This window comes from Nyctereutes procyonoides, unplaced genomic scaffold (assembly GCF_905146905.1).
Source record: "Nyctereutes procyonoides isolate TBG_1078 unplaced genomic scaffold, NYPRO_anot_genome, whole genome shotgun sequence".
Lineage (NCBI taxonomy): Eukaryota > Metazoa > Chordata > Mammalia > Carnivora > Canidae > Nyctereutes > Nyctereutes procyonoides.
The window spans coordinates 11,238,980-11,266,627 of record NW_026575048.1 but is presented as its reverse complement, the minus strand read 5'-3'; the positions used below and the strand labels follow the sequence as shown (position 1 = coordinate 11,266,627).

The window sequence follows — 27,648 nt, the reverse complement described above, 5'->3', positions numbered from 1 at the left end:
TTCCCTAAGGAAGAGTACATCTGGAAGTATATAGTTTTTGAGGCCTTGCCTGTCTAAAAATGGCTTTTATTCTACCTTCATGCTTAATTGATAATTTGGCTGGATAGAATTGTAGGCTGGAAATAATTTTCTTCTTAGGATGTTGAAGATATTACCCAATTATCTAGTTTCTAGGGCTGCCCTTGAGAATTCTCATGTACTTTTTTCCCTCTATTTATTTATTTTTTTGTCTCTCTTCTCCGTGGAAACTCAGATTCTTTTTTTTCCTACACTGTTTCTAAACTTGGTCGTATTCTGTCTTGGGAGCAGTGTTTTCTTTTTTTTTTTTTTAAAGATTTCATTAACTTATTCATGATAAACACACACACACACACACACACACACACACACAGAGTGTGTCAGAGGGAGAAGCAGGCTCCATGTAGTGAGCCCAATGCGGGACTCGATCCTGGGACTCCAGGATTATGCCCTGGACTGAACACAGGTGCTAAACCGCTGAGCCACCCAGAGATCCCCTTGGAGCAGTGTTTTATTTCCAAAGTATTGGCCCTTCATTTTGGATATTCACTTTTGGGAAAATTCATTTAATTATTTCTTTGATTGTTTCTTCCCCTCTGTTTTATCTTTTCTTTCTGGAACATCTGTTTTCTAGATGTTGAATCTCAGTGGACTCACCTTTATTCTTCTCCTTTATCCGTTTTGTTTTCATTGAAAAAAGAGAAGTAAAAGATTATTTTAATTCTTTCTATATAAATATATTTACTTAATATAGTTTGAAGCACTTTTGAGAACTGTTATAAATATAATGAATTAATGATACATAGGATATCCAATTTAGAAAGAAAAATCTGTGTTCTGATTAATTTTTTCAGATCTGTTCTTTTTTTTTTTAACTAATTTTTCTGTGCCTCATCTTTTTTGAACTAGGCTTTGTGTTTTTTGTTTCAGTTGTTACATTTCTCATTTCTAGAAGTTCTCTGTAGTTATTTTATGAATCTCGTGAGCCACTTATTTTGAGGGTTGTTTTGAGGACTAGATACATAGTAGGTCAGGAAATGATAGTAGTGGATAAATAAAATATTAATTTCTTCCTTTTGATTTGTGTGGCCCCTGCCTTAAAGAGTCAGTTTGCTATATCCTTAAGAAATTTGACAATCCAGTTGCAAGTCTAGTTAAACTAAAAAAATTAAAAAATTGTTTATTATATTTAGCATATTATTTTCCAATCTGAAATAATAGACCTTTGTTTTATTTTGGATATGCTTGAGTGATAACAAGCACAGTTAGAGGTCTTTACATTTTATAAAATTGAATGTAATTGTATATGCTGCAAATTACTGCCATTTTCTTAAAACATTTCTTTTCTTAAAACATTGTATAAAATAAACACATTACAAGAATAAGAAAATTGTATTTTTATTTTATTCTTTCAACTTCTTTTTTTTAATAATAAATTTATTTTTTATTGGTGTTCAATTTGCCAACATAGAGAATAACACCCAGTGCTCATCCCGTCAAGTGCCTCCGCTCAGTGCCCATCACCCAGTCACCCCCACCCCCCGCCCTCCCCTTCCACCACCCCTAGTTCGTTTCCCAGAGTTAGGAGTCTTCATGTTCTGTCTCCCTTTCTGATATTTCCTACCCATTTCTTCTCCCTTCCCTTCTATTCCCTTTCACTATTATTTATATTCCCCAAACGAATGAGACCATATAATGTTTGTCCTTCTCCGATTGACTTACTTCACTCAGCATAATACCCTCCAGTTCCATCCATGTTGAAGCAAATGGTGGGTATTTGTCGTTTCTAATGGCTGAGGAATATTCCATTGTATACATTAACCACATCTTTATCCATTGGACACCAAGGCTCCTTCCACAGTTTGGCTATTGTGGACACTGCTGCTAGAAACATCGGGGTGCAGGTGTCCCGGTGTTTCACTGCATCTGTATCTTTGGGGTAAATCCCCAGCAGTGCAGTTGCTGGCTTGTAGGGCAGGTCTATTTTTAACTCTTTGAGGACCCTCCACACAGTTTTCCAGAGTGGCTGCACCAGGTCACATTCCCACCAACAGTGCAAGAGGGTTCCCTTTTCTCCGTGTCCTCTCCAACATTTGTGGTTTCCTGCCTTGTTAATTTTCCGCATTCTCACTGTTGTGAGGTGGTATCTCATTGTGGTTTATTTCTACACAAGGCTGGTTCAACACTCGTAAAACAATCAGTGTGATTCATCATATCAGCAAGAGAAAAACCAAGAACCATATGATCCTCTCAATAGATGCAGAAAAAGCATTTGACAAAATACAGCATCCATTCCTGATCAAAACTCTTCAGAGTGTAGGGATAGAGGGAACATTCCTCAACATCTTAAAAGCCTTCTACGAAAAACCCACAGCAAATATAATTCTCAGTGGGGAAGCACTGGGAGTCTTTCCCCTAAGGTCAGGAACAAGATAGGGATGTCCTCTCTCCCCACTGCTATTCAACATAGTACTGGAAGTCCTAGCCTCAGCAGTCAGACAACAAAAAGACATTAAAGGCATTCAAATTGGCAAAGAAGAAGTCAGACTCTCCCTCTTCGCTGATGACATGATACTCTACATGGAAAACCCAAAAGACTCCACCCGAAGATTGCTAGAACTCATACAGCAATATGGCAGTGTGGCAGGATACAAAATCAATGCCCAGAAGTCAGTGGCATTTTTATACACTAACAATGAGACTGAAGAAAGAGGAATTAAGGAATCAATCCCATTTACAATTGCACCCAAAAGCATAAGATACCTAGGAATAAACCTAACCAAAGAGGTAAAGGATCTATACCCTAAAAACTATAGAATACTTCTGAAAGAAATTGAGGAAGACACAAAGAGATGGAAAAACATTCCATGCTCATGGATTGGCAGAATTAATATTGTGAAAATGTTAATGTTACCCAGGGCAATTTACACGTTTAATGCAATCCCTGTCAAAATACCATGGACTTTCTTCAGAGAGTTGGAACAAATTATTTTAAGATTTGTGTGGAATCAGAAAAGACCCTGAATAGCCAGGGGAATATTAAAAAAGAAAACCATAGCTGGGGGCATCATAATGCCAGATTTCAGGTTGTACTACAAAGCTGTTTTCATCAAGACAGTGTGGTACTGGCACAAAAACTGACACATAGATCAATGGAACAGAATAGAGAACCCAGAAGTGGACCCTCAACTTTATGGTCAACTAATATTCGACAAAGGAGGAAAGACTATCCACTGGAAGAAAGACTGTCTCTTCAATAAATGGTGCTGGGAAAATTGGACATCCACATGCAGAAGAATGAAACTAGACCACTCTCTTTCACCATCCACAAAGATAAACTCAAAATGGATGAAAGATCTAAATGTGAGACAAGATTCCATCAAAATCCTAGAGGCGAGCACAGGCAACGCCCTTTTTGAACTCGGCCACAATAACTTCTTGCAAGATACATCCACGAAGGCAAAAGAAACAAAAGCAAAAATGAACTATTGGGACTTCATCAAGATAAGAAGCTTTTGCACAGCAAAGGATACAGTCCACAAAACTCAAAGACAACCTACAGAATGGGAGAAGATATTTGCAAATGACCTATCAGATAAAGGGCTAGTTTCCAAGATCTATAAAGAACTTATTCAACTCAACACCAAAGAAACAAACAATCCAGTCATGAAATGGGCAAAAGACAGGAACAGAAATCTCACAGAGGAAGACATAGACATGCCCAACATGCACATGAGAAGATGCTCTGCATCACTTGACATCAGGGAAATATTCTTTCAACTTCTTAACACATAGTGTGGCTTCTTCATGTTTGTTTTTATAGTTCAGATACCATGTTTTCGTGGCATAACTTCACATTAAGTCTTGGATTTAAATTTTGCTGTTAGAAAGGTAGCATGTGTTTTGATTTGACATGCTCAGCTTTGTTTGGTGAGTTTTGTCAAGCCTAGACAGTGTATGTACTATACCCGTGACACTCTGTGTGCTAGTTTGTTTTCTGTTGCAGTTGGCCCCTTTATGTTTGCATCGTCTTTGATGCTGTGTTGTATTATGTTCAAGACAGGTTTTGCTCTTTGCTCTTTTAAGGCCTTTGTTTTTTTTATTCAACTTGATTTTGTTGTTTCAATGTATAGGTATTAATATCTTTCTTGGTAAGTATATACATTTAAAAGTTTATATTGTACTTTCTTAGCACATATATACATTTATAAACATTTAAGGTACTGTCCATTAAAAAGTGCATTCTGTTAGAGGAATTGTCTGTATTACAAAGATTGATGAGGGGGACGCCTGGGTGACTCAGTAGTTGAGCATCCGCCTTCGGCTAAGGTTGTGATCCTGGGTCCAGGATCGAGTCCCGCATCGGGCTCCCGGTTAGGAGCCAGCTTATTCCTCTGCCTGTGTCTCTGCCTCTCTCTCTGTGTATCTCATGAACAAATAAATAAAATCTTTAAAAAAAAACCCCAAAAGATTGATGAGGCAGAAAGTCTGTTTTATCTTTGGCCAGCTTTTCATTGCTCTCATATTATTGTGGCTTGTAGTGTACAGTACACCCTTGGTAAGTGTTGTGAAGATGTAAAGATGAAGGACAGTCCTGACCTCAGGGCCTTATATTCTTGAATGGGAAATAACATGTATATATGCATATATATGCCTGTATATCTACTATATATATTTCTAATGTCTGATACACATTTTCTCTATTTAAAAGTGTGTATAAATATGTACATGTGTTTATATTATGTGTGTGTGTATACACTGGAATGCAGCCTAGAAATATGTAAGAGTCTTAAAAGGATGCAGGTATGGTGTTGTGGGGATCTAGATGGAGATAATTCTTACTTGAAAGATCAGGGAAGTATGGTGGGCAGCACTTGCTCTTGCTTTGGAGAGTGGCTACAGTCTGGGCCGGATGGCTATTCCAGGCAAAGTGACAGTGTGAACAGTGACAGGAGAAAGGAAGCTACAGTGTTCTTTAGGGGAATTGCAGGCAGTGTAGTTTGGCTGACACTGTAGGGTGTCTGTGGCAGGGGAAGAGAGGTCATGGTAGGAGATGGGGTCTTGGAAGGCAAGTTGAGGTCAGATAATTGGGAGCTTGAGTGGCAGCTTGTTCTTTAGGGAACTCAGAGTTTTGAGAAAAAATAGGATCAGCTATGCTTGGAGAAATGTTGATTCAGTTAGGAGAGACTATAGGCTGGATGACTCCTAGCTGATAAGGTCCTAGTTCAGGCCACAGGCAGTGAGAGCCTATTTGTTTTCTTATATAGATTTGCTGTTCTGCATAAAGACTTCTAACTCTGGGAAATGAACTAGGGGTGGTGGAAGGGGAGGAGGGCGGGGGGTGGGGGTGAATGGGTGATGGGCACGGAGGGGGACACTTGACGGGATGAGCACTGGGTGTTATTCTGTATGTTGGTAAATTGAACACCAATAAAAATTAATTTATAAAAAAAAAAAAAAAAAAAAAAAGATTTGCTGTTCTGTGTTTGTGTTACATTTTGGTATACTTAGGTATACATCACACTTTATTTTTTTCTATTTTGATGAATGGATCTTTTTTTTTAAGATTTATTCATTCATTCATTCATTCATTCATTCATGAGAGACAGTTACACAGGCAGAGGGAGAAAGCAGGCTCCTTATGGGGAGCCTGATGTAGAACTAGATTCCAGGACCCCAGGATCATGACCTGAGCTAAAAGCAGACACTCAACCACTGAGCCACCCAGGTATCCTGATGAATGGATCTTTTATGCCCAGTTAGAATGTTGGATATCTGAAGGCAGAGAATGTCATGTACATTTTTCTAGAAGCCTCACCTCTAGTATAAGATCATGTTTTGCTTAAAAGAAAAAAAAAGATTCTGTTTTGCTAATTGATACTTTTCCCTCTGTGGATTTCTTGGATAAGTATTTCAATTTCCTGAATGGAAAAGAAAGATTGTTTTGATATTTCTTTTCCTTTTTTCTTCTATTTTGTATTCTTATTCATCCTTCACATTTCTGTTTTATTTTTCTTGTCCCTTTTAAAAGAGGTATATATATATATTTTTTTTAAAGAGGTATATTTTATATCATAGTCCTTTCCTGTTTTGTTTAGTTTATTTTATACAGACCACTCTACTGTCTTGCTTTATTACAAAGGTCAATATTTGATTTCTTTTTTCCTTGACTGTATTTCAGGGGGCTAAGTGGGTTCACTTGGCACCATAGGTTTGAAATTATCATCACTAAATACTTATTACATGATAGCATTTTGTCATGTCATATTCTGTTTATTACTCCTCAAGCTTTCGCTTTATGGCCCAGGATCTAAGCAAATTATAGGAATTTTAGAGGCAGGGATAGTCTTTATAAAAATTTTGGACTTTTAACTATTTATCAAACGACAAAAAGAAGGCCTGTTCTTGGTTCTGCAATCATATACAATTCTTGATAGCAGTCAGCTTGGAGATAGATGACTGCATTAAGGTTTCTGAATGAGAATTGTTACAAAGCAAGGAGTATGTGTAAATGCCCTGTTGTGCCTGACAAAAATATTGCTAGATTGTTTATTTTTTCCATTATGCAGTTTTTTTTAAATGAAAGAAGCTGAAATATTCATCACATTTTTATTTATTTTTGGTTACTCTAGTAATGTGAGCCTGTGATATTTATCATCTACAAGGGTTTTATAAATGTGAAATAAATCAGCCAGAGTGGAGTTGGAATAAATTGGTAATGTACAAACTCAAGGTTTTATGAAATTCATTGTTTTGCCTGATGCTGCGAGCACTGTTGAAGAAGAGAAATTGAGGTGGTAAATTGGGTAATAGGAAACAAAAATTAATTGAGCAACTTCGGATTAACTCTGTGGGTTTGCTGATTTTGACTGTTTCCTTCGTTAAATGTCCTCACCGAATAATGAATGTATTTTATCCCCCACCAGACTCTCCTTTTATGGTCCTGCTCCCCTTTGAGACCCACCCCCAAACCTCCCTACTTTTTCTTTTCTGTTCTTAGTATTCTCTTTGTTAATTTTGGTTTAGATGGCGCCTTGATTACAACTAAGAAGAATTTCTTAATCCCTCTGCATTCTTAGGGGGGACTGCAATCAGCCTATAGTACTGTGCTCAGTGGTGGAGATTCAGATATAGTGCCTCCCCTCTAGCATTTTACAGTTTATTTTGGGAATCATATTCACCAAGAAGGGCACTCAGTGTGAGTTAGGTTGAAATAGAAGACTTTATCTGTGTCTATTTTTATTTATTTTTTAAAAGATTTTATTTATTTGACAGAGCACAAGCAGGGGGAACAGCAGAATGAGAGGGAGAAGCAGACTCCCCACTGAGCAGGGAGCCTGATGCAGGGCTCTATCCCAGGATCCTGGGATCATGACCTGAGCCTGAAGGCAGACACCTAACCCTCTGAACCACCCAGGCACCCCTGTGTCTGTATTCTTAAATATAGACATTGCTTTCAACAGTATATAGCTTTCTTCTAAGGTTTTGTTTTTAATTTCATTGTAAATTTCTATAAGCAAAATCTGACATATTCAACTTTAAATGTCCAACAGTTGCTTGATAACTACACAAAGAGTGAAAGTAACTTCTTTTAGAATCTAATTTACATCTCAGCAGTGACAAATAGAGAATATGCCTTCTTTCTCTAATCCTTTTGAGAAGCCATCCATGCTCAGAATCCTTGGTGGCTTTTTGATACTGATTTTAAGTGTATAATTCAGTGATTTTTTCCATAAATATTCATAATTGTGCAATCATTATAAGTTTTAGGTTATTCCCATTACCCCTAACTTTCTCCATGCCAGTAAGTGTTCTGGAGTGTAAGCCATACCTCAGGAAAATAAGTAAGGAATGAATAAGAAAGAAAAAACTCTACATAGGCCTTCATTTGAACATTTCTTTTTAAAAAATATTTAATTTATTTATTCATGAGAGACACACAGAGAGAGGCAGAGAGCCATAGGCAGAGGGAGAAGCAGGCTCCCTACCAGGAGTCCGATGTGGGGCTTGATCCCTGGACCTGGGATCACGACCTGAGCCAAAGGCAGATGCTCAACCGCTGAGCCACCCAGGTGTCCCTGACCATTTTTTATATTAAGAAAGCTACTCAGCTTTACATTAAGAAAAGATACTCTTACTGTCTGTGGGGAAGAACCATGACTAATATATGTCACCATTGTACAAGGGAGAATCCAGACTTTTGGGATGATTATAAAAGTTTTTTTTCCGGGGATCCCTGGGTGGTGCAGCGGTTTGGCGCCTGCCTTTGGCCCGGGGCGCGATCCTGGAGACCCGGGATCAAGTCCCACATTGGGCTCCCGGTGCATGGAGCCTGCTTCTCCCTCTGCCTGTGTCTCTGCCTCTCTCTCTCTCTCTCTCTCTCTCTCTCTCGACTATCATAAATAAATAAAAAAAAAAGTTTTTTTTCCTCCTGTTTTAGGTCAAATCCAGTTTGTGCAGAAGAACTTGAGACAGCATTTATAGGGAATAATAAAATATGGTTGCTTTAAAATAGGTTATAATCAGATTACAAAGGACTTTGGTTGAGGAGTAGTTGGTAATTGATGCACCATTTGGAGCTGCTTCTAGTCTAGGAAAGCCTCAGAAGATGGAATAGGACATGGTCTTTAGAAAGCTGTTTGTTTTAGGGGAGGCTGAGGAATACCAGTACGAACTGGCATCCTGCAGTGGTAAAGGGCTATGCTTTATGTATGTTGATGTGGTCATCTCATATGGGTTTCTGATTTTCCACAACTAAATCATAGATGCTTTAAAAACATGAGCCCTTTATATTCCTGGGATAAAGGCAGCAGTCCAAATAGAATAGCTAGTACTTAGTGGGAAATCAGAAATGTTTGTTGTCTGAATGGACTCTCAAGTAACAGGATGGTAACTTCCCTGGGACAGAAGGGAAGGAAAACAGTCTTGGGGGATGGAAAGGGAAAGGGGTGCATTAGAGTGTGCTGGAGGGCCACAGTCTCTTCTTAATACATAGCTTTATCTGGGGAAATATAGGTTGGTCCCACAAATATTTAAAGTTGATCTTGTGGAGAGGGTGGTGTTGAGAGTTCCCTACCCTAAAGGTTTATCCAAGGGCTTAGGCAAGTTTTATTCTCCTTCTTTGAGCCATAACTTCTATTTAGATCTAGGAGTTGCATTTGGAAGCCAATCGGTGGATTATCACAGCCATCACGTTGCTGTAACATAGCCAGTCTTTCTGGTTCTTCAGGTCATGCGTATTCTATGAGAATTGGGGCATTGATATGGGAAAAGATATGCTCTACTGACAGCTGGAAGACCAGTTAGGTATAAATTGCATTAAGATATTTTTTATAAATCCTAACTAGATAAGATTAACAATTTTATGAGGGATTGCTTATAGAAAAGGAAAGAGAATACTGTAGTTATGATCGTTGCTGATTATTTCCCACTGCAGTGAGAGAATGCATTTGGCCTTTGATAATGTAGGGGCTATTGGCATTTGAGAGATTAATGTGCAGCCTTGTACCTGAGAAGTATGAATGTCAGTAATTGAGTTGACCTTGTATTAAGGAGTTTTTCATTTTGCCTCTCAATTTCTCATTTCTCCAGCATGAGAAAATTCTCCTTTTTCTAAGTTCAGGTCAGTTTTTTGAGGAGAAGTGAAGGGTGCTGTTGTCTGTCGAGAAAGCTGCGGTGTCTCATAGAGGTGAATGCTCTTGGGTCTCATAGAGGTGAATGCTCTTGGGTGTGAGTAAGAGACTTCTGAACTTCACAGACTAAATTTTTTGTTTTTACAGGCATTTGTTTTGGGGAGACAGGGAAGTGGAGAGTCTTGGCCGTAACCTGTGATCTTTTTTCATCCAGAATATCTTACAGATGGTAGTCATGTGTGACTCAGAAGTATCTTGGTCCTTAGCAGCTTCCAGCTGGGTGCATTTTAAGTCCAAGACTTCAGTGTTTGGAGGTTTTTATCTGTTCAGCTGGTAAATCAATCAATTGATTAATTTTTTTCTTTCGGAGTGTTTTGGTTATAATTTAACTTGATATAACTTTATTTTTCTTTAAAAAATTTTTATTATGTCAGAGCATTTCATTAATCTTAGGCAAGATAGTTTGTATTTTGTTTATACTCCCCATCCCCTGGTTATAAGGATTACCCTATAATCCCTTTGCAAAGATTTATGGAAATGCAATTTTAGGAAGTAACTTGGACCAGAATGAATTTTTTCTTCTACTTGAAGTGAAGCTGGTTGTTGTGCATTCCCTTTGCGAGTAGAGAGCTGAAAGGAGAAGTTATCTTTGGCTTATTTTATAGGAATGAAGGAGTGATATTTAATTATGTTTTATGGATAAATGGGAAATTAAAAATATATAGGTTTCTGACCTCATAGAATGTGTGCTGGGTTAGGAGACAGAAGATCAGAATTCTATTCTTGGTTCTACTTATTAGCTGTGTAATTTCCAAGTAAGTCGTTCTTTCCGGACCATTCTTTGCTGGCATTCATTGAACACAGTACATGGTTTTGGTAGGCTGCTCAAGAACCTATGAGGTCTGGTATAGACTACTAGATAGCATTTAACAGAGGAATATTGTGGTAGGGAGTTTGGTAGTAGGCATTAGAGACAGAACCCATTGTTAGGAATACTTGACAGGCCACAGTTAGGGTTCAAAGACAAAAATTTTTTTCTTGGGAGAACAAGTTTGAAGAAGACTTCAGTAATTGAGCTGCTAATGCTGGAGCAGAAGGTGAATTTGGTTTCAGAACCTGAGTAGTTCTGAAATTAGGATCCAAGGTAGACATAGAATGGACCAGATCCAGATGGGCAGGTGCTGAACATACTAGGCTTTTGCAGTGGAGTTGCTTAAATCCATCCTGAGACTTGGGAGGGAATTTGTTTCAGATGATCATTGGCATCAGCTGTGGGTCAAGGGAAAGAATCAGTTAAAGACATCTGGGAAATCTAAATTAACTTGTTAATTAGCATTGCTATGGATATTCTGCTTACTAGGTTAGTGGTTCTTAACAAGGTATGGATAACAGAATCACCTAGGCTGTACTGTTAAAGACTTGATCCGATAAGGTATAGGATGTGGTTATAGCATCTGTTTGTTAAAAGACTCTCTAGGGGATTCTGATGCCCCCACTACTCTTGAGAACCCTTTGCTAAGGCTTTGGAAGGTTAAGTAAAATGAATGAAAGATCTCCTTGCTTTTGAAGTTGCCCTAATGAAGGGTAGGACTACATTTTGTTTTAGGTGTTATCTCCTTTCTGTAGACTGTGGATGCCTAGAACACTGGATTGAGAAGTGCTGTGAGCCCAGGTCTGAGCCTATTAGGAGCTGACTGGTATAGGACAAGGTGTGGAAGTAACAGAGCTGGGTGTTTTTCTTCTCTTGTCTAGCCACATGCGAAGAGAGAATGCGTGTGTGTTTATTCTAGCTCTGTAAATATTCCTTGGAAGCCTGCCGCGTGCCACACTGCTCAGGCGTTGGCGAGATGTAGAGATGACAAACACGAGCTAAACACCAGCTTATGGATCGTGATTGGATAGTCAGACAGTTTTCCAGAAGTTAGCATTTCTTTAGCAAGGTTATCCTAGTCAATACTCTGGTCTTGTAGACTCAGAAAACTGAAGTTGCCAGCTTGCCAAGAGCATATTACCCTTAGGAACTAACAAAGCTCAAAAGCTTGATGTTTAAAAAAAAAAATAAAATTATCAACCCACATAAATGTAGTCAACTAATCTTTAATGAAGGAGCAAAGATAGTCTTTACAACAAATAGTGCTGAAGCAACTGGACATCCACATGCAAAAAACCCCACAAAACCCTCCCCAACCCCCCCCCCCCCAAAACCCCAGACTTTACACTATTGGCAAATATTAACTCAAGATTTAATATTTTATTTTTGAAAACTAACTCCTATGAGCCAGGACACATGTCTTGACAGACCTATATGGGAAGCCCAATTATAATCAAGTTTGTTTAGTAAGGTAAAGGACAGTTACCCTAGAGACATAGCTGATGTGCCTGGATTTCCTCATGACTACAGTAAGGATAGCCTTTCTGGCAGAATTTTTTTTCCTCTTAGTTTTATTGAGATAGAAGTGACAAAATTGTAACGCATTTAACGTGTGTGATGTGATTATTTTATATATGCATACATTGTGGAAGGGGATGTATACATCCCCTAATCAAGAAATTGAAATCATCATCTGACATATTAACCTTTTGCCAATGGAACTTTTATACTCCTACTTTCTAAGAACTTTTAATTGACACATATGTATTCTTTATATAGTAAAGAATGTGTGTATACATACATTAAAAAACCCACATGTGCAATACTGCCAACACTTTTGCACTTTCCTGTCTGACCTGGGACACAAGGCATGATAGGAGTGTGTTCAGTCCATATGAGTGCATTTATTCAAGAGCATCTGAACTTCAAAGCCTATGTCTGTCACCTTGTCTCCCTTATGACAGAGGTCACGACTATCACCTGGGCAGCCAGGAAATTATTCCATTTTAGGTATTATTTTCTATTCCACTTATGTTGTCTCTCCCAAAATGTGAGCGATAAATGTATAATGGTTTTAGGTAGTAATACATGCACAAATCTTTATTTAATATTAATTTGTGTAAAAAAATCCATGATATCACAGAGCAGTGAATTATGACAAAGCTAAATTAAAAAGAAAAGTGTGTTGACTTTAAATAAATAGAAGTTATAAATTATTGTTCTTGTGTGCCAAAGATCATTTGGAAGAGCTATATTGGTATCTGAAGTTTGGGATTTGTTTCTAATTTTTTTTTCCCAGGGTGCTTATTGCTAGTATATAGAAATTCTATTGATTTATGTATATTGGTTTTATTTTCTACAACCTTGCTGAACCTGATTATTAATTCCAATAAAATTTTTAGTGGAATCCTTTGGCCATTTTTCCCTTACCTCTATATATCTTTATAGGCAACTTTAACCAAACTCATGTCACCACTTAAATGCATATGTAATAGCTCCCAAATCTGTATTCCATATGTCACTTCTGGGCCACAGAGCTATTTATTCACCTGGGTACAGAACATCTTTTCTTGGGTAGCTAACTCAAAATTACCCTCATTATATTCTAACTGTGTTAATCATTTTTTACCTCCAAACCTACATTTCTCCTGTATTCCTGAATCTTGATATATAGCATTTCCATCTGGCCCAAACCCCAAGATTCACTTTAGGTAACTCTTAATTCATTTTTTTATAAAATAATTTATTTATTTATTTATTTGACAGCATAAGTAGGGGAGCGGCAGGCAGAGGGAGAGGGAGAAGCAGGTTCCTTGCTAAGCAGAGAGCCCAATGCGGGATCATGACCTGAGCTGAAGGCAGATGCTTAACCAACTGAGCCACCCAGGTGCCCCTCTTAACTCATTCTTATGAATCTTAAAGACGTACTTATTATTTCTCTGTTATATGTATCCAATCTGTCTCTTCCTTTTCATTTTTTTTTTAAAGATTTTATTTATTTATTCATGAGAGACAGAGAGAGAGAGGCAGAGACATAGAGGGAGAAGCAGGCTCCATGCCAGAAGCCCGACATGGGACCCAGTCCCAGGACTGCAGGATCACGCCCTGAGCCAAAGGCAGATGCTCAACCACTGAGCCACCCAGGTGTCCCTTCCTCTTCATTTCTACTGCCATCCTTCTAGTTTAGACACTCATTGCTTCGTCAATTTATCGCATGTATTCCCTGCTTCCAGTCTGGTCACCTCTAAATTCTTTTGTGTTGTGTTTTTAGCAAAGAATACAAGTCTTAAATGTAAGTCTGATTGCCTACTTAAATGTCTTCTAATTTTCTTCGGTCATTGAGATACAGATATGACTCCTCTGAGTTTATCATTAAAAGCCTTTTACAATTTGGTCTTTTAACTTCTCTAGCCTCCTGTCACACCCTCTCATGTTTCTTTGCTCTAGACCAAGATGGGCATACATTTTCTGTAAAGGGCCACATGGTCTCTTTTGTAACTATTCAATTCTTGCACTGTAGTGTGAAAGCAGCCATAATAATACATAAATGAATGAGCCTGACTGTATTCTAATAAAGCTTCATTCACAAAAATAGGCAGTGGACCAGATTTGGTCCAGGGCCTGTAGTTTACAGACTCCTGTTATGGATAACTCTAGACCTATATAAATTATATTTCTCAAAATGCTTTTTTTGTTTGTTTTTTAATAACAAAAGCCTAGATAGTTTTGTTGGAAGTTTCGTCAGGCTCTCAAGCAATAATTACTATTTTAATACCAAGATATAGGTCAAAATGCTTTTGTTCTTCAAGGTATTTGTGCTTTTTGTCCCCCCTCCCTTTTTTTTTTTTAAATTTTTTTATTTTATTTTATTTACGATAGTCATACAGAGAGAGAGAGAGGCAGAGACACAGGCAGAGGGAGAAGCAGGCTCCATGCACCGGGAGCCCGACATGGGATTCGATCCTGGGTCTCCAGGATCGCGCCCTGGGCCAAAGGCAGGCGCCAAACCGCTGCACCACCCAGGGATCCCCCCCTCCCTTTTTTCCTCATTTGTTTATACCTTGTCTTAGCACTGTATCAGCAGTGCTGATTCCAGTGCTTTGCATATCTATAAGTAAATTTTGGTTCAGTTGTTAACATTTACTTGGCTTTGTCAAAACATGAAAAGGGAAAAAGCAGTACTGATGCACTGGAATGCAAACTTCACGGGGGCAGGAATTTTATCTGTGTTATTTGTAGCTCTATTTTCAGCATTTAGAATATAGCCTGGTGCATAGAGTGCTCATTAGATATTTGTTGAGTAAATGAATGAAAGCCTGAGTTTGGAAGAATTAAAATGTAAGAGCTCAGGCTGGAGAACTGTATGAATGAAAGTCCTGAAACAGGTTTTCTCAAACCTTTCTTAGATGAAATCACAGGCTCATTAGCCTATGGGACTATAAATTCCTTCAGTGCAGGGAAAATTTGGTTTCCTTACACAGCATTTCTTATACTGCTAGCACAGCACCTTGCAAAATTGAGGCACTTCTTAAATTGACATTGAATTGACTTAATATCCTGAAGTTATTAAGGTTATAATTGAAAAATTTTAGAGTCTTTACTGATTACCAGTTACTTATTGAATCTCAGTCTTCCCACCCAGTAAGATGGCATCCTAATTGCTCTTGTGTAGATGGAGAAACTAAGCCCTGAGAGGCTAAGAGACTTTCCTAAAGTGATAATGACTTCTACATGGTAAACTCATGGCTTCTGATAATTAGGCTCAGTAAGCTTTTCTCTGTACCCGGGGTTGGAAAACTCTGGCCTATGGGCCAAATCTGACCTGTTTGTGTAGCCTGTGAGCCAAGGATAGATTTTACATTTTTAAAAATGTTTTTTAAAAAAAGAATATATGGGGATCCCTGGATGACTCAGCGGTCTAGTGCCTGCTTTCGGCCCAGGGCATGATCCTGGGGTACCGGAATCGAGCCCTACATCGGGCTCCCTACATGGAGCCTGTTTCTCCCTCTGCCTGTGTCTCTGCCTCTCTCTCTCAGTCTGTGTCTCTCATGAATAAGTAAATAAAATCTTTAAAAAAAAAAAAAAGAATATTTTATGGCCCATGAAAACTACATGAAATTCAAATTTCAATGTTCACAAATAAAATTTTATTAGAACTTGGTCACACTTTTTAAAACAATATATTATCCATGCTTTTTTGTACTATGACAGAGTAGTTGTGAAAGAGACCATTATAGCCTCCAGACCTTAAAATAAAACATCTCTGGTTTTTTATAGAAAATATTTGCCAACCTCAATTCTATGCCATCTAACCATCTATCTGTGTATAGGTTCAGCTCTGCTTAGGAGATATAGGAGTATTGAATTTATATATAGATTTCCTTACACCTCTTGGTTCTCAATTCTAAATTGTATTTTAAGGAGTTTATAGCAAGGTACCACTCAATTTTAAATACACTAAATGTGTGATTATTTAAATTGCTAGAAAAATATAATTTCTATTACTAAATGAAGAAGTCTTTTCCCATCCAAGAAAAATCCTCATTGTTTTGCCTTTAACAACTAGCCATTCATTAAATTCCTTTTTCTGTGACCATTCTTAAGCGTGCGTTGGCTGAATAGTGTCATGCTTCATAATTTGATTTCTAGTGAGCTCTATCCTCCAGAGCTCAGATTATAGACTCGGGTATAACGTAAAGCCGCGCTCTTAAGCATGATCTTTGTACCAGCAGCATCAGAATCACTGGGGGAGATTGTTAGAAATGTGGACTCTTGGACTCCATCCTAGGCCTACAGAATTAGACCTCTGGAGGTGTGGCCCGGCTGTCTGTTTTTACAGCACTGTAGCTGATTCTGGTGCATATATGTATTTGAGAACCACTCATGTAAAGAGTCAGGATTATGTATGTTTTCTTCCTATAAGCTTTGTATCTAATAAACAGACATAAGCAGAATTTTAAATTTTGAAGTGATAAGATTTTTGAAATAAAGAGTGTGTAAGATATACCAAAAATGAATTAAAGTGGGATAGTTTCCATTGTCCCAGGAGAGGACTGACTTCTAGCTGTGAAGTAGTATGTAACAATTTCAGAGCCATTCTTTTTTTTTTTATTTAATTTTAATTTTAATTTTAATTTTAATTAATTATTTATTTTTTCAGAGCCCTTCTTTAGACAGGCGCGGTCTTAGGCACTTTTTAAATTTGAGACCTGTAGTTTCTTTTCTTCTTCTTCTGCGGGTTGTGTGCTGCAAGCCCAGCAGTCGTTGGATAGAGCATATATACCTGCGCGTCTCCTTGTATTTCAAACTTCCTTTCTTCCTCAGCTTTAAGAAATTTTGAGCCACTAGATGGCAGGTTCTTCCAACAATTACTAGGTTGCAGAACATTCTTAATAAACCGTTTAAAATTCTTGGAAATAATTTGTAGTGTCACATTTAGCTCTCCTGGCTCATCGGGATCACGTGTGGTGTGATGCCTTAGGACACACATTCTGTCGCTACCTTCCTTTCCTCAGATGGCCTCGACCACCCCCCTATTACTGCCCCTTGTTCTGCTCTGGCCTCTGCCTTTACTCCTGTTCATTTAATTCCCCCTTCTTGTGTTTTTGGCTACATCAGTCACAGTTTATTTTTGTTGTCTGATCCCTATGTTCCTGCTTTGAGTTTTAGACTCTTAGAATGTCAGAGCTGGGAAAGAGGTTCATTTGTCATTTGACTCAGCCCCTTCATATCTCAGGTGGGAGAACTGAAGCCTGGGGAGGTTAAGCCAAGGACAAGGACTGTGTCTTATTTATCTTTTGCCCTGTAGTGCTTGGCAAGTAGCACAGATAGAGGTTTCTTGAGTGGAACAATTGTGGTAAATACTGTGAAGAATACAGATATGATCTCTGTGCCCAAGTGGCTTCAAATTTACTAATGGAGGCATCATTTAAATAATTGTTCCAGTATAAAAGGTAGAAGGTTATGCCCAAGAAAGGAACAAGGCACACTTTTGTGATGTTAAGGACTCCTAGACTAGAAGCATGGGCTGCATTTCTCATTCTCCAAACACACCATTTTACAAACTAGATTCTGCGCTTTGACACCAAGTTCACTTGGCTTAGGATGCTCTTTACGTGGTCCCTTTATCTGTCTGGGGAAAGGAAAATTGTTTGAAGGGTAAACTTTTCACTGACATTAAGCTTGTGAAGCCTTCCTTGGCCTCTTCCGCCATGTAGTTTACCTATCCTTTGGGCTGTCTTTATACCTGACTCCAGTGTCATTGAAGAGGTCCTGTGGAATAGTGACTTGTGTTGACTTATCCCTTCTCCTGGAGTGGACTGTGCTCATTTTCATTCCTGTGTATCAATATATCTCCAAGGCCATCTGAGGAAAGGAAAGGAAGATAGGGGACAGAAAATGTGCCCCTAAGCATCACACTGTGCTTGATCCTGATGAACTGGGACAGCTAAATGTGACACTACAAATTGATGCCAAGAAGAAGTGTGAATGGTTTATTAAGAAGCTTCTTCAGTTGCTTAACATATTCCTCATTGCTTTGCAGGCAATTTGCATTTAGCAAATACTGATGGGATGTAGGGCATTTCTTTCTTTCTTTCTTTCTTTCTTTCTTTCTTTCTTTCTTTCTTTCTTTCTTTCTTTCTTTCTTAAGATTTTATTTATTTACTCGTGAGAGACAGAGAGAGAGAGAGAGAGAGAGAGAGAGAGAGAGAGAGAGAGGCAGAGATACAGGCAGAGGGAGAAGCAGGCATCATACAGAGAGCCTGATGTGGGACTCATTCAGGGTCTCCAGGATCACGCCCCGGGCTGCAGGCGGCGCTAAACCGCTGCGCCACCAGGGCTGCCCGGGATGTAGGGCATTTCTTAAGATTACATTTGTTGCAGAGGTATTAGAGCCTAAGACCCAACATTTTTCTATTTTCCACAAAATTTTGAGGCCAAAGATTATTGGGCAAGTTAATCTCTCTCCCTCTGCCCACCTCCCTGCCTCCTTCCCTCCTCCTTTCTCATTAAGAAGTACAGTTTTAATTCCCACACATCATGTGCTTTAGTCTAGAGAACTCAATTTGTACTCAAGAAAATCTGTTTTGCTTTATATATTTTAAAGAAAAATTTTAAAACAGTTACTTCAAAATGGAATTCTTAAAGTAAGTCCTTAGCCAAATACTATGTATATTTAAGGAGGTACTGGTTACTACTGTGTGTGAATATTCTGGATGGAGGAAATTATTGCAACAGAAGAACATTAATTTTATAAGTTATTTCCTACAGTATTGTCTGTGGATTTACTTTCTGCAAAAATCTAACAGTCCTTTCAGTAGTAAACCACTGAATGCTTAAGCTAAAACTATTAATGTGTAAATAACCTCAAAATGTCACAAAGTAAATGATATGCTAATTTTATTTTCAGTATTTGGCTAGACTTGTGGGTTGGTGTTATGTGCTAAAGCCAATTTACGGAATTTTCTCTCTTGGACTTCATTAACTGGAAAAATTTATGTACATAATTTGAGATACTGTATCTTAATGTTCTTCTTTTTAAGTTAAAGAGAAAAGTACGAGAGAATGATGTAATGAACACCTAAGTACCTACTATTCAGAATTATTAATACTTAGATTTTCTTTTTACTTAAGGTATGTGGTATGTGCACATACACATACATGAATAAAAGAGACAGTATTACAAACAAAATGTCTTATTCCATTATTTTGTGTCACTGTCCCTTTCTAGAGATAACTACTCCTATGATTTTGGTGTGTGACCTTGTCTGTTTCTGTCTGTCGTAGTTCCATTGCATACGTTTCCCTGAACTCTTTATTGAATTTATTCATCTCTTTTAAACACTTAAAATACTCCCAATTTTCCTGCATTGTAAATAGTACTGCATGAAATATTCTTTTACCAAGAGATAAATATACCTGTACCGCAATTTCTCTAGAGTTTCCTTAGAACAGTTTGTAGGATTGTTGGGTATATATGTTTGTTAGGTATTGTCATATCATTCTCCAAAATGATTGCTCCAATTTGCAGTTTCACCAGTACTTTTTAAGAGATACTGTGTCGGGCAGCCTGGGTGGCTCAGCGGTTTAGCGCCGCCTTCGGCCCAGGGAGACCAGGGATTAAGTCTCACATCAGGATCCCTGCATGGAGCCTGCTTCTCCCTCTGCCTGTGTCTCTACCTCTCTGTGTGTCTCTCATGAATAAATAAATAAAATCTTAAAAAAAAAAGAGAGAGAGAGAGAGAGATACTGTGTCTTTAAACATTCCCTGTATTGTTTTACTGATTTTTTAAATTATTTTTTTTAAACATAAGCTCTGTTCCCAATATGGGGCTTAGCACAACAGCAAGATCGAGTCGCATGCTCTACCAAATGAGCCAGCCAGGCACCCCTAAATCTATATTGTTTTAATCTGCATTATTGACTTTTGGATTTTTACTTTTGTGACTTGTTTAATTCTTTGTCCATTTTTCTTTTGGGCTGATTGTGGGAGATCTATATAAATTGTTTGCTAATGCTATTACTTTTATGTGTTCTCTTTGTGTGTGATTTATCTTTTCTCTGTATGGATAGAAGTTTTAGATTTTACTATGGTGAAATTTTAAGGAGCATGTCTAACACTAGGTTAGAGAAAGTATTTTCAAGTCAGGATGCGCAGAGCACACTCAAAGGGAAAGATTATCAGTGTCAGTTGAATTGGATTTTCTTAGAACTGTACACTCCCTTGTGAATTTCAGATTTGTCTAGTTCCATTACGTCAGTTTCAGTTCCATGAAAAATTCTGTTGGGATTTTATTTGAAATTGCATTCAAATAATAGATTTAAGAAGAACTGACATCTTTAAGGTATTGAGAGTTTGTTAAAGAACATGCATGGTATTTTTGCTCTTTATTCATGCCTCTTAGTCTTTCACAAACATTTTGAAAATTTTTTTCCTAATACTTTTCTTTATCAGATTATCATCTTAACAGTGTCTACTGCTGTCTTTATCAGTGAATCACTACCCCCACCCCATTTCTCCCACCTCTGTGGCCATGACCTTTCCCTTTCTCCCTGCCTTGTCTTCTCATACCTTACTGTTAGAACCTAGCAAGCACAGGGACAGGCAGGGGAAGTGGAGTTGCTGTGGCAACTTTCATTGTGCTCCTGACAGAGAAAATTGGAGCTTTAAATTGTCACTCAGGAAACATTCTTTTTATTGTGTCAGCTCTTGGACTTCTCTCCCCTCGTTTTCATTGACTGTTTTCATTCAAGTTACATCATTTTACCATCTAGGGGAGGGCAGTACAGGATTAGTGCCGTCATTCTGCCTCTTCTTCCACTTATTCTTAAATTGTGCATTAGTGGAGGAAAGGCTGTTTGGAAGAAGATGTGGAATCTTTTTTGTTCTTGATGGAGTTTGTCATGTAGCCAGTTTGATGTATGCATGGCTATGATGTTTATCAAAAAATCAGAGAGAGGAAGTATCTTCTAGTGTTAAGACCAAGAGATAAGAAATCTGAAATTTCACTTAGCTCTGTCTCCTTCAGAATTCAGGCTTAGTTTTATACATACATACATACATACATACATATATGTATGTATGTCAAATAATCCTTCATTGAAATACTTTCTTTGCAGTTCTTTTTTTGTTTTTAAGATTTTATTTATTTGAGAGAAAGAATAAGTGCAAGTGGGGGGTAGAGGCAGAGAGAGGGAGAAGCAGACTCCCCATTGAGCAGGGAGCCTGATCCGAGCTCCATCCCAGGACTCTGATATCATGACCTGGGCCGAAGGCAGATAGTTAATCAACTGAACGTCCAGGTTCCCCTCCTTTGCAGTTCTTAACTAATGAGACATTCTACTGTACTACTGTTGATGTCATCTGTGATGTCATGAGGTGGTCACTGTTGATGTCATCTATGATGTCATGAGGGTGGTAGCCATTAGCATTGTAGCCCACAGACTAGGCAGTCCCCAGGATCTCTTTAATGGTTCCAGAGAATTCTCTTGCTAAAGAATGGTGCCACATCTGTTGGGTAATCTTGACAATCTCTTCAAAAGTGATATTTCCATTGTGCTAATGTTTTTCTACTTCTTTCTGTCTCTTGGTGGTTCCTTGAGGGCTTGATAATCAGGGCAGAGGCAGAAGGTACCATTTCAGTCCATACCTGTCTGTTCTGAATGGTCAGTTTCACTGTCATCCTTCTAATCACTGGTTGTCTTGGTGGTGTTGCCAACCATTTTTGGAGACAGGCATTGGTGGGGGGGATGGATCTTGGGGGCCATGGCAGACGTGGCTCTTACTTTGCCACCGGTGCACTTCAGATATATCTTTGATCTCATTGAAATCAAACTTCATTGGCACGGTAGAGGTGGGTGGGGTTGGCAGCTAGGGTCAGATGAACCCGGATTCTGGATGGCTGAAGGCAGTTGTACCTTTGCTTCTGCCAAGCTGGAAGCCAAAAGCTACATATATTTTTTAATCTGGAAATTAGATCTGTCCCTTCCATGACATAGTAGTGCAGATTAAATAATAAAGTCCAATCCCTTGAGAAAAGAATTACACTGTTAATATAAATGTATATGTTGTACATTGAGCAGAAGAAAATTATTTTAGTTATCAGGATCTGCTTTATCCTTGCCTTTTGGGGATTTGTTGAATTCTCAGTGTTTTTATTATCATAGGTTACTAATTTTTAAAGATATGTTTTATGAATCACGTATTTCCTGTTTGAAAAAACACTGAGATTAAATGCAGAAATGTAGATATTCAAAATTACCTGTTTTGTTTCTATTTACTCAGGGTTTTTTTTTTTTTTTTTTACTTTTACTTTTTTTTTTTTTTTTTTTTTTTAAGTTATCTCTGTGCCCACCATGGGGCTCAAACTCATGACCCTGAGATCAAGAATTGCATGTGTGCTCCACGGATTGAGCCAGCCAGGTGCTCTCAGAGTTGTTTTTTTGTTGTTGTTGTTTTGTTTAATAAATTGACTTTTGAAAAAAAAATTTTTTTTTGGAATATTTGAAGCCTGTTCATTGAGACAATAGTATATTGACTCCTTTGTGACTGTCATTCAGTTTCAGCAATCATTTTGTGACCAGTTTTGTTTCATAGATATCCCCAGCTATTCCTCCACACACCTGTTTTGGATTATTTTTAAGTAAACCCTTTTGATAAGCCAGCACTAAAGAGCCTTATAAAGTGTTGTTTTCTTTTACTTTCCAACTGCTTTGCAGAAAAAGTTTTTTAAGTTTTGGTTTTACTATGAGCATGGTCTAGGAAAGGTAAAGACTGATTTGTGTGATGGAGTGCATCCTCTTTTTGATAAAATTAGTACATGGTGGTGACAATACTATGTGTATTTTGCTTTAAAAGGAGCTTGGTAATTGTTGTCTGTCATTGGCACAGTGGTAGTTCACGTTGGGGGAGCATTATATGCACAAAACCAGAGAAACCTGTGGCCTCTCTTTTCCCTTACTATATTGCCTGTTGTCATTGGGAACAAAAAATAATTCACTGGTAATTGTAGTGCTTCCTTTAATATGTCAGAACTTACTTTCATATGTTTCTCTTTTTTAGATAGATGATTATAATATCTGTTATATAGTTCTCTCTCAGATTTAGTGAACATGACTGGAAAATCATGACTGTGGTGACTCTAGGTAAAAAATACTGTATTGCATATTTGAAAATTTCTAAGGGAGTAGATCTCAAAAGCTTTTATCACCAGAAAAAATTTCATTTGTAAAAAAAAATATTCATTTGTAACTGTGTATAGGACAGATATCAACTAGACTTATTGTGGGGATCATTTCACAGTATATACACATTTTGAATCATTATGTTACATACGTGAACTAATGTGTTGTATATCACGTAAACCTCAATAAAAAAAAATCACAACTGTTTGGGTTTCATTATTAATCAGTTCAGTTTGTGCAGTGTCGCACAGTCTTTTAACTTTTAACTTTTAGTATACGTTAGACTGTTTGCCCTGTTGGTAACTCGCCTCTAATTGCTAACGAAGTAGAACAGACAAGTAAACAGATCGTAATGCACATCCAAACTACTACACCGTCTTGTTTCAGTGTAGTTATTACCATAGAGTGCTATTCCACCCGCATTCCCAGATGTGGTTCCTAACATCTGTACCTGTGCCCTTGCCATGGACAGCACACTGCTGTAATGGATACGTATATACCTGGGTGTGATGACAGATCCGTGTGTTATTGGTGTTAATACAGTTTCTTCAGTGTTCAGCCTTAAAACCTATTTACTCTTCTTAAAATTCCCATCTGGATTTCAGGTGCTTGAATGTTTAAGCCTTTCCTCTGTATAAGTGAAGGTGAAATTCTAACTGAAAAATCACCTGCTTTTCTTTCGGTTGTTTCTTCTAAAGCATTTAACTTCTAGGTTTAACATATAGTAATTTTAGTTTTCTTTGTGGAAGTGACTGTTTTGCTCTCATCTTGTTCAGACTGCAGTTTATCAGTTCTTTTTGTTTTTCTGTTTTTTTTTAGACTTTTGCTGGTTGGTGGATGTGAAACTGCTGAAGTGGGCATATCAAAAGCTTCTAGCTATGGCCTGTCTGCCTGGAGAGTTCTTTCAGGATCGCCTTATTATAAGCAGGTTACTAATGGTGGAGACAGGGTCACTGCAGTAAGTATTAGTTATGGCATTTCACTTTGCTAATAGGTCTCAGGCCAGACAGGAGGAAATGCTGTGTCTTACATGAGGAAAGTGACTTCATGTGAAATTTTAGTACTTTCAAACATCAAATTTATTGAAAGCGTTTTTTAACTTGGTCTCATTTTTAGTGGTAGTATTGGCAAATATTAGAAAATGAACCTAACGGTAGTCCAGTTACTTGTATTTGCTTATTTAGACATTAATGTTTATTCAGCACTTTTTATGTGCTGGCAACTTTTTGAGTGCTGTTATGTGTATTTAATTTAATTTTAAATTCATTTAAATTCATTGCATTCATTCATTGTAATTCATTTAATTTTCCCTAACTTTTTGAGGTAGGTGGTGGTACTAACCTATCGATAGGAAAGTACAGTGCAGTTAAGTAACTTCCTTGGGTTATTGAGCTAGCAAGTGGCCAGATCAGAGTATAACCTCCAGCAGAAGCTCCTCTGTCCAGGTTCTTTAGCAGCATGATTCACCCAGCCATTCATTCCATTGTTTTGTAGCAGTACACTCTGGTGTGCTAATAGTATAGTCAGTACTGGTGAGGTTCTGCTGTGATAATAACACAGTCACACAAACGGATGAAAACTCCTGACATTTCTGTGGTTTGCCATAGAATGATTTAGTCTGTATTTGTTGCAAAGCCTACTGTTGGTGCTGTGACTCCCCTGGACAGTTGGTTCCAGGTGATGATGAAAGAATCTATGCAGGCTGGTGACTTCCAGAGTTTCCTATATCTCTCTTTAGAGGAGGGGCAAGAGAGGACCAAAAGGTGGGTGGGACCAGAGCTGACATTTCTTGAGCTCAAGTTCATGTATGGCAACTAATTACATGGCCCTTCCTACTTCAGGGGGCCTGGGAAATAGTTTTTCTGTTGTGTCCAGAAAGGCAAGAAAAAGGACCTGTCAGTGAGTACTAATTTCTCTGCCATATTGGCTTCCCTACATATTGGTTATTTATGTAAACTGCAGGAAATCAAGCCCTTGATCACACTTACGCACCCTGTGCTAGTGCATTGCCTTATATGTAATGGACACACAGATATTTTTCAAGTGAGGGAAGAAACTGAGAAGTTAAAGGGAAACACAACATAAGTGAATGCGTTACATTGCTTTTTCCTGGAGTGAAGGTATTTGTCCTGTTATTTCTGTTTTAAAGTGCAGTGTTCAAAAATAATCCTTTAAAACCATGAATACTTAAAAGTTTGGTGTTGAAATAATAGAGAAGTACTTTTAGAAAGAAATCTTAAGCAATTATTGTTAGCTTCCATTCATTTTTTCCCCTATAGCTTTTAGCATATATTAAAGTATATAATTGTGACTTTAACCTAACAAAGTAGTGTTTTTTCTCTTTTTAAAATTAGCTCAACTTAGTGGTCTGTATGCCACCAGACCTTATAATGGTTTATATTTCTGCATGAGTTATAATCGAGGACTGTGCTTTGTGCTTTTCCTTCTATACATTATCCCTCTACCCATTCTAGATCCTACCTCTTCTCCTGCAGTATGCAGGGAGGAGTCCAGATTGAGTGTTAGTAACCAGACCTCACAGATAAGAAGCCTAAGACCTGAGGGCTAAAAATAGGGGAGCACTAAAAATAGGGGAGCATGGGAGGAATGGCTCTTCTGGGTGCTGTTGAGTACCTTCCCCTGCTCCCCATATGAAATTATATAGATGTGAGCAGTACTGTCAGATTTATCTATGATTATCATCCCATAATTCATAGAGGTAGGAGTTGCTTATACATATTAAACATATTATTTTGTTTTTGCAGGGGGTTAGTCCTGTTTTTCTCTCTGATTTAAATCATACCCAGCTTATAGTTTTCTCTGTGAGATCTACCAGGGCAGGTGTTGGAAACTGTTTAAACAGTTTTGGCTCGGGATCCCTGGGTGGCGCAGCGGTTTGGCGCCTGCTTTTGGCCCAGGGCGCGATCCTGGAGACCCGGGATCGAATCCCACGTCGGGCTCCCGGTGCATGGAGCCTGCTTCTCCCTCTGCCTGTGTCTCTGCCTCTCTCTCTCTCTCTGTATGACTATCGTAAATAAAAAAAAAAAAATTAAAAAATTTAAACAGTTTTGGCTCTTGGATCTTTAAGTGTGATGTCTGCAACTTTTAAATGGTTTAGTCAAAAACATAATTTAAAGTTTTACTTAAGTAATTTCTACACCCAATATAGGGCTTGAATGCCTAACCCCACGAGGAAGAGTTGCATGCCCCTCCGACTGCGCCAGCCAGGTGTCCCAGTCAAACCCATAATTTAAAAGATGTTTATACACACGCACAGATAAAGCAAGTGTGACAAAGTGTTAATAACTGGTGAACCCAAGCAAAAGGCTTACTGGTATTTCCTTGTACATTCACTTCAGCTTTTCAGTGGCTATGAAATTTGTCAAACTTAAAGGTTGGGAGGAAAACAAGAAAGAAAAAGGTAAGGGTGGTGAATACAAGGAAGGGTGAAGTAGGCAAACGGTGGGAATCTATCTCAGTGCAGTATAATGGAGCGAGCCTGTTTGACAGTATGCTCTGGGAGAGGAAGAGCACGGTCACATACCGAGAAACCTTTTCTCACCTTAGCTTCTTTGAATTCGCTTGATATTTTACTTTGCTCTTCACTGAAGTATTGGAATCTGCTTTGCTATGGTCTTTCCCTCTCTAGCTGAAGGTTCGGGATTGCAGTCTCTTTAAAGAAAATTGCCTGTGCATTGACAGAATAAGTGGGGGAAAAACATTAAATTGCAAATTGAATGCTCGGCTGTATGATTAATTTCTTCAAATGCCGCAAGTGTATTTTAATTACATTAGTCGCTCTTAAATGTGTCTTGCAGCTAAACTACAGTCATCCCACATAGCCTCCGCCTACCTTCAAGTAATTTGAATTACAGGATTAGTTTCTTTTGTCAGGTGTGGGATATTATCCTCATCGAATTTGTTTGTTTCAGGTTGCTATTGTGTTGGGGTGGATATTGACTAAAAAATGCTGCGACGCTTAACATTCTAGTCTCTCACAAGGCTGCTAGGTTGTAAAAAGAGACTATGCAAGATTCAATATGTGCACTGACCAAAGTTTACAAATTACTATGAGATAGTTTTATTTATTTGTTCAACATTGAATCACTGCTCTGGGTATTAGGAATGGAAAGGTAACATCCCTCAAGGGGTTTTTTGTGTTGGAGGGATATAGCTGTGTCCACAAATAAGGGCAGCAAGCTCTAATAGGTGGCAGGTCTGAATTCAGTAACTGGGAGAAAAAAAAGAACCCAGACCTGGGAGGCAGAAGTCTGAGATTGGAATTCTAGTTCAGTCATTTAGACTTGTATTAAATAAGGCTTTTGCCACGATCAAATGAGCTAATACATGGGAAGGTGCTTGGTAAGCCATAAAATGATTTATAGTGTTTATTAGTATTATCTGTTTATATTTTTAAGATCAGAATCTTAGAAAATGTATAAA

General features: G+C 38.1%; 1 protein-coding gene across 1 annotated transcript in view; it reads left to right on the top strand.

The window, feature by feature from the left end:
* The window catches only part of NBAS (NBAS subunit of NRZ tethering complex), a 322,484-nt gene that overhangs the window by 31,237 nt on the left and 263,599 nt on the right, over positions 1–27,648 (top strand). Inside the window, exon 10 of the mRNA XM_055327484.1 lies at positions 24,025–24,163. Coding sequence (XP_055183459.1) covers positions 24,025–24,163 — 139 coding nt within the window. The remainder of the gene's footprint in view (positions 1–24,024; positions 24,164–27,648) is intronic.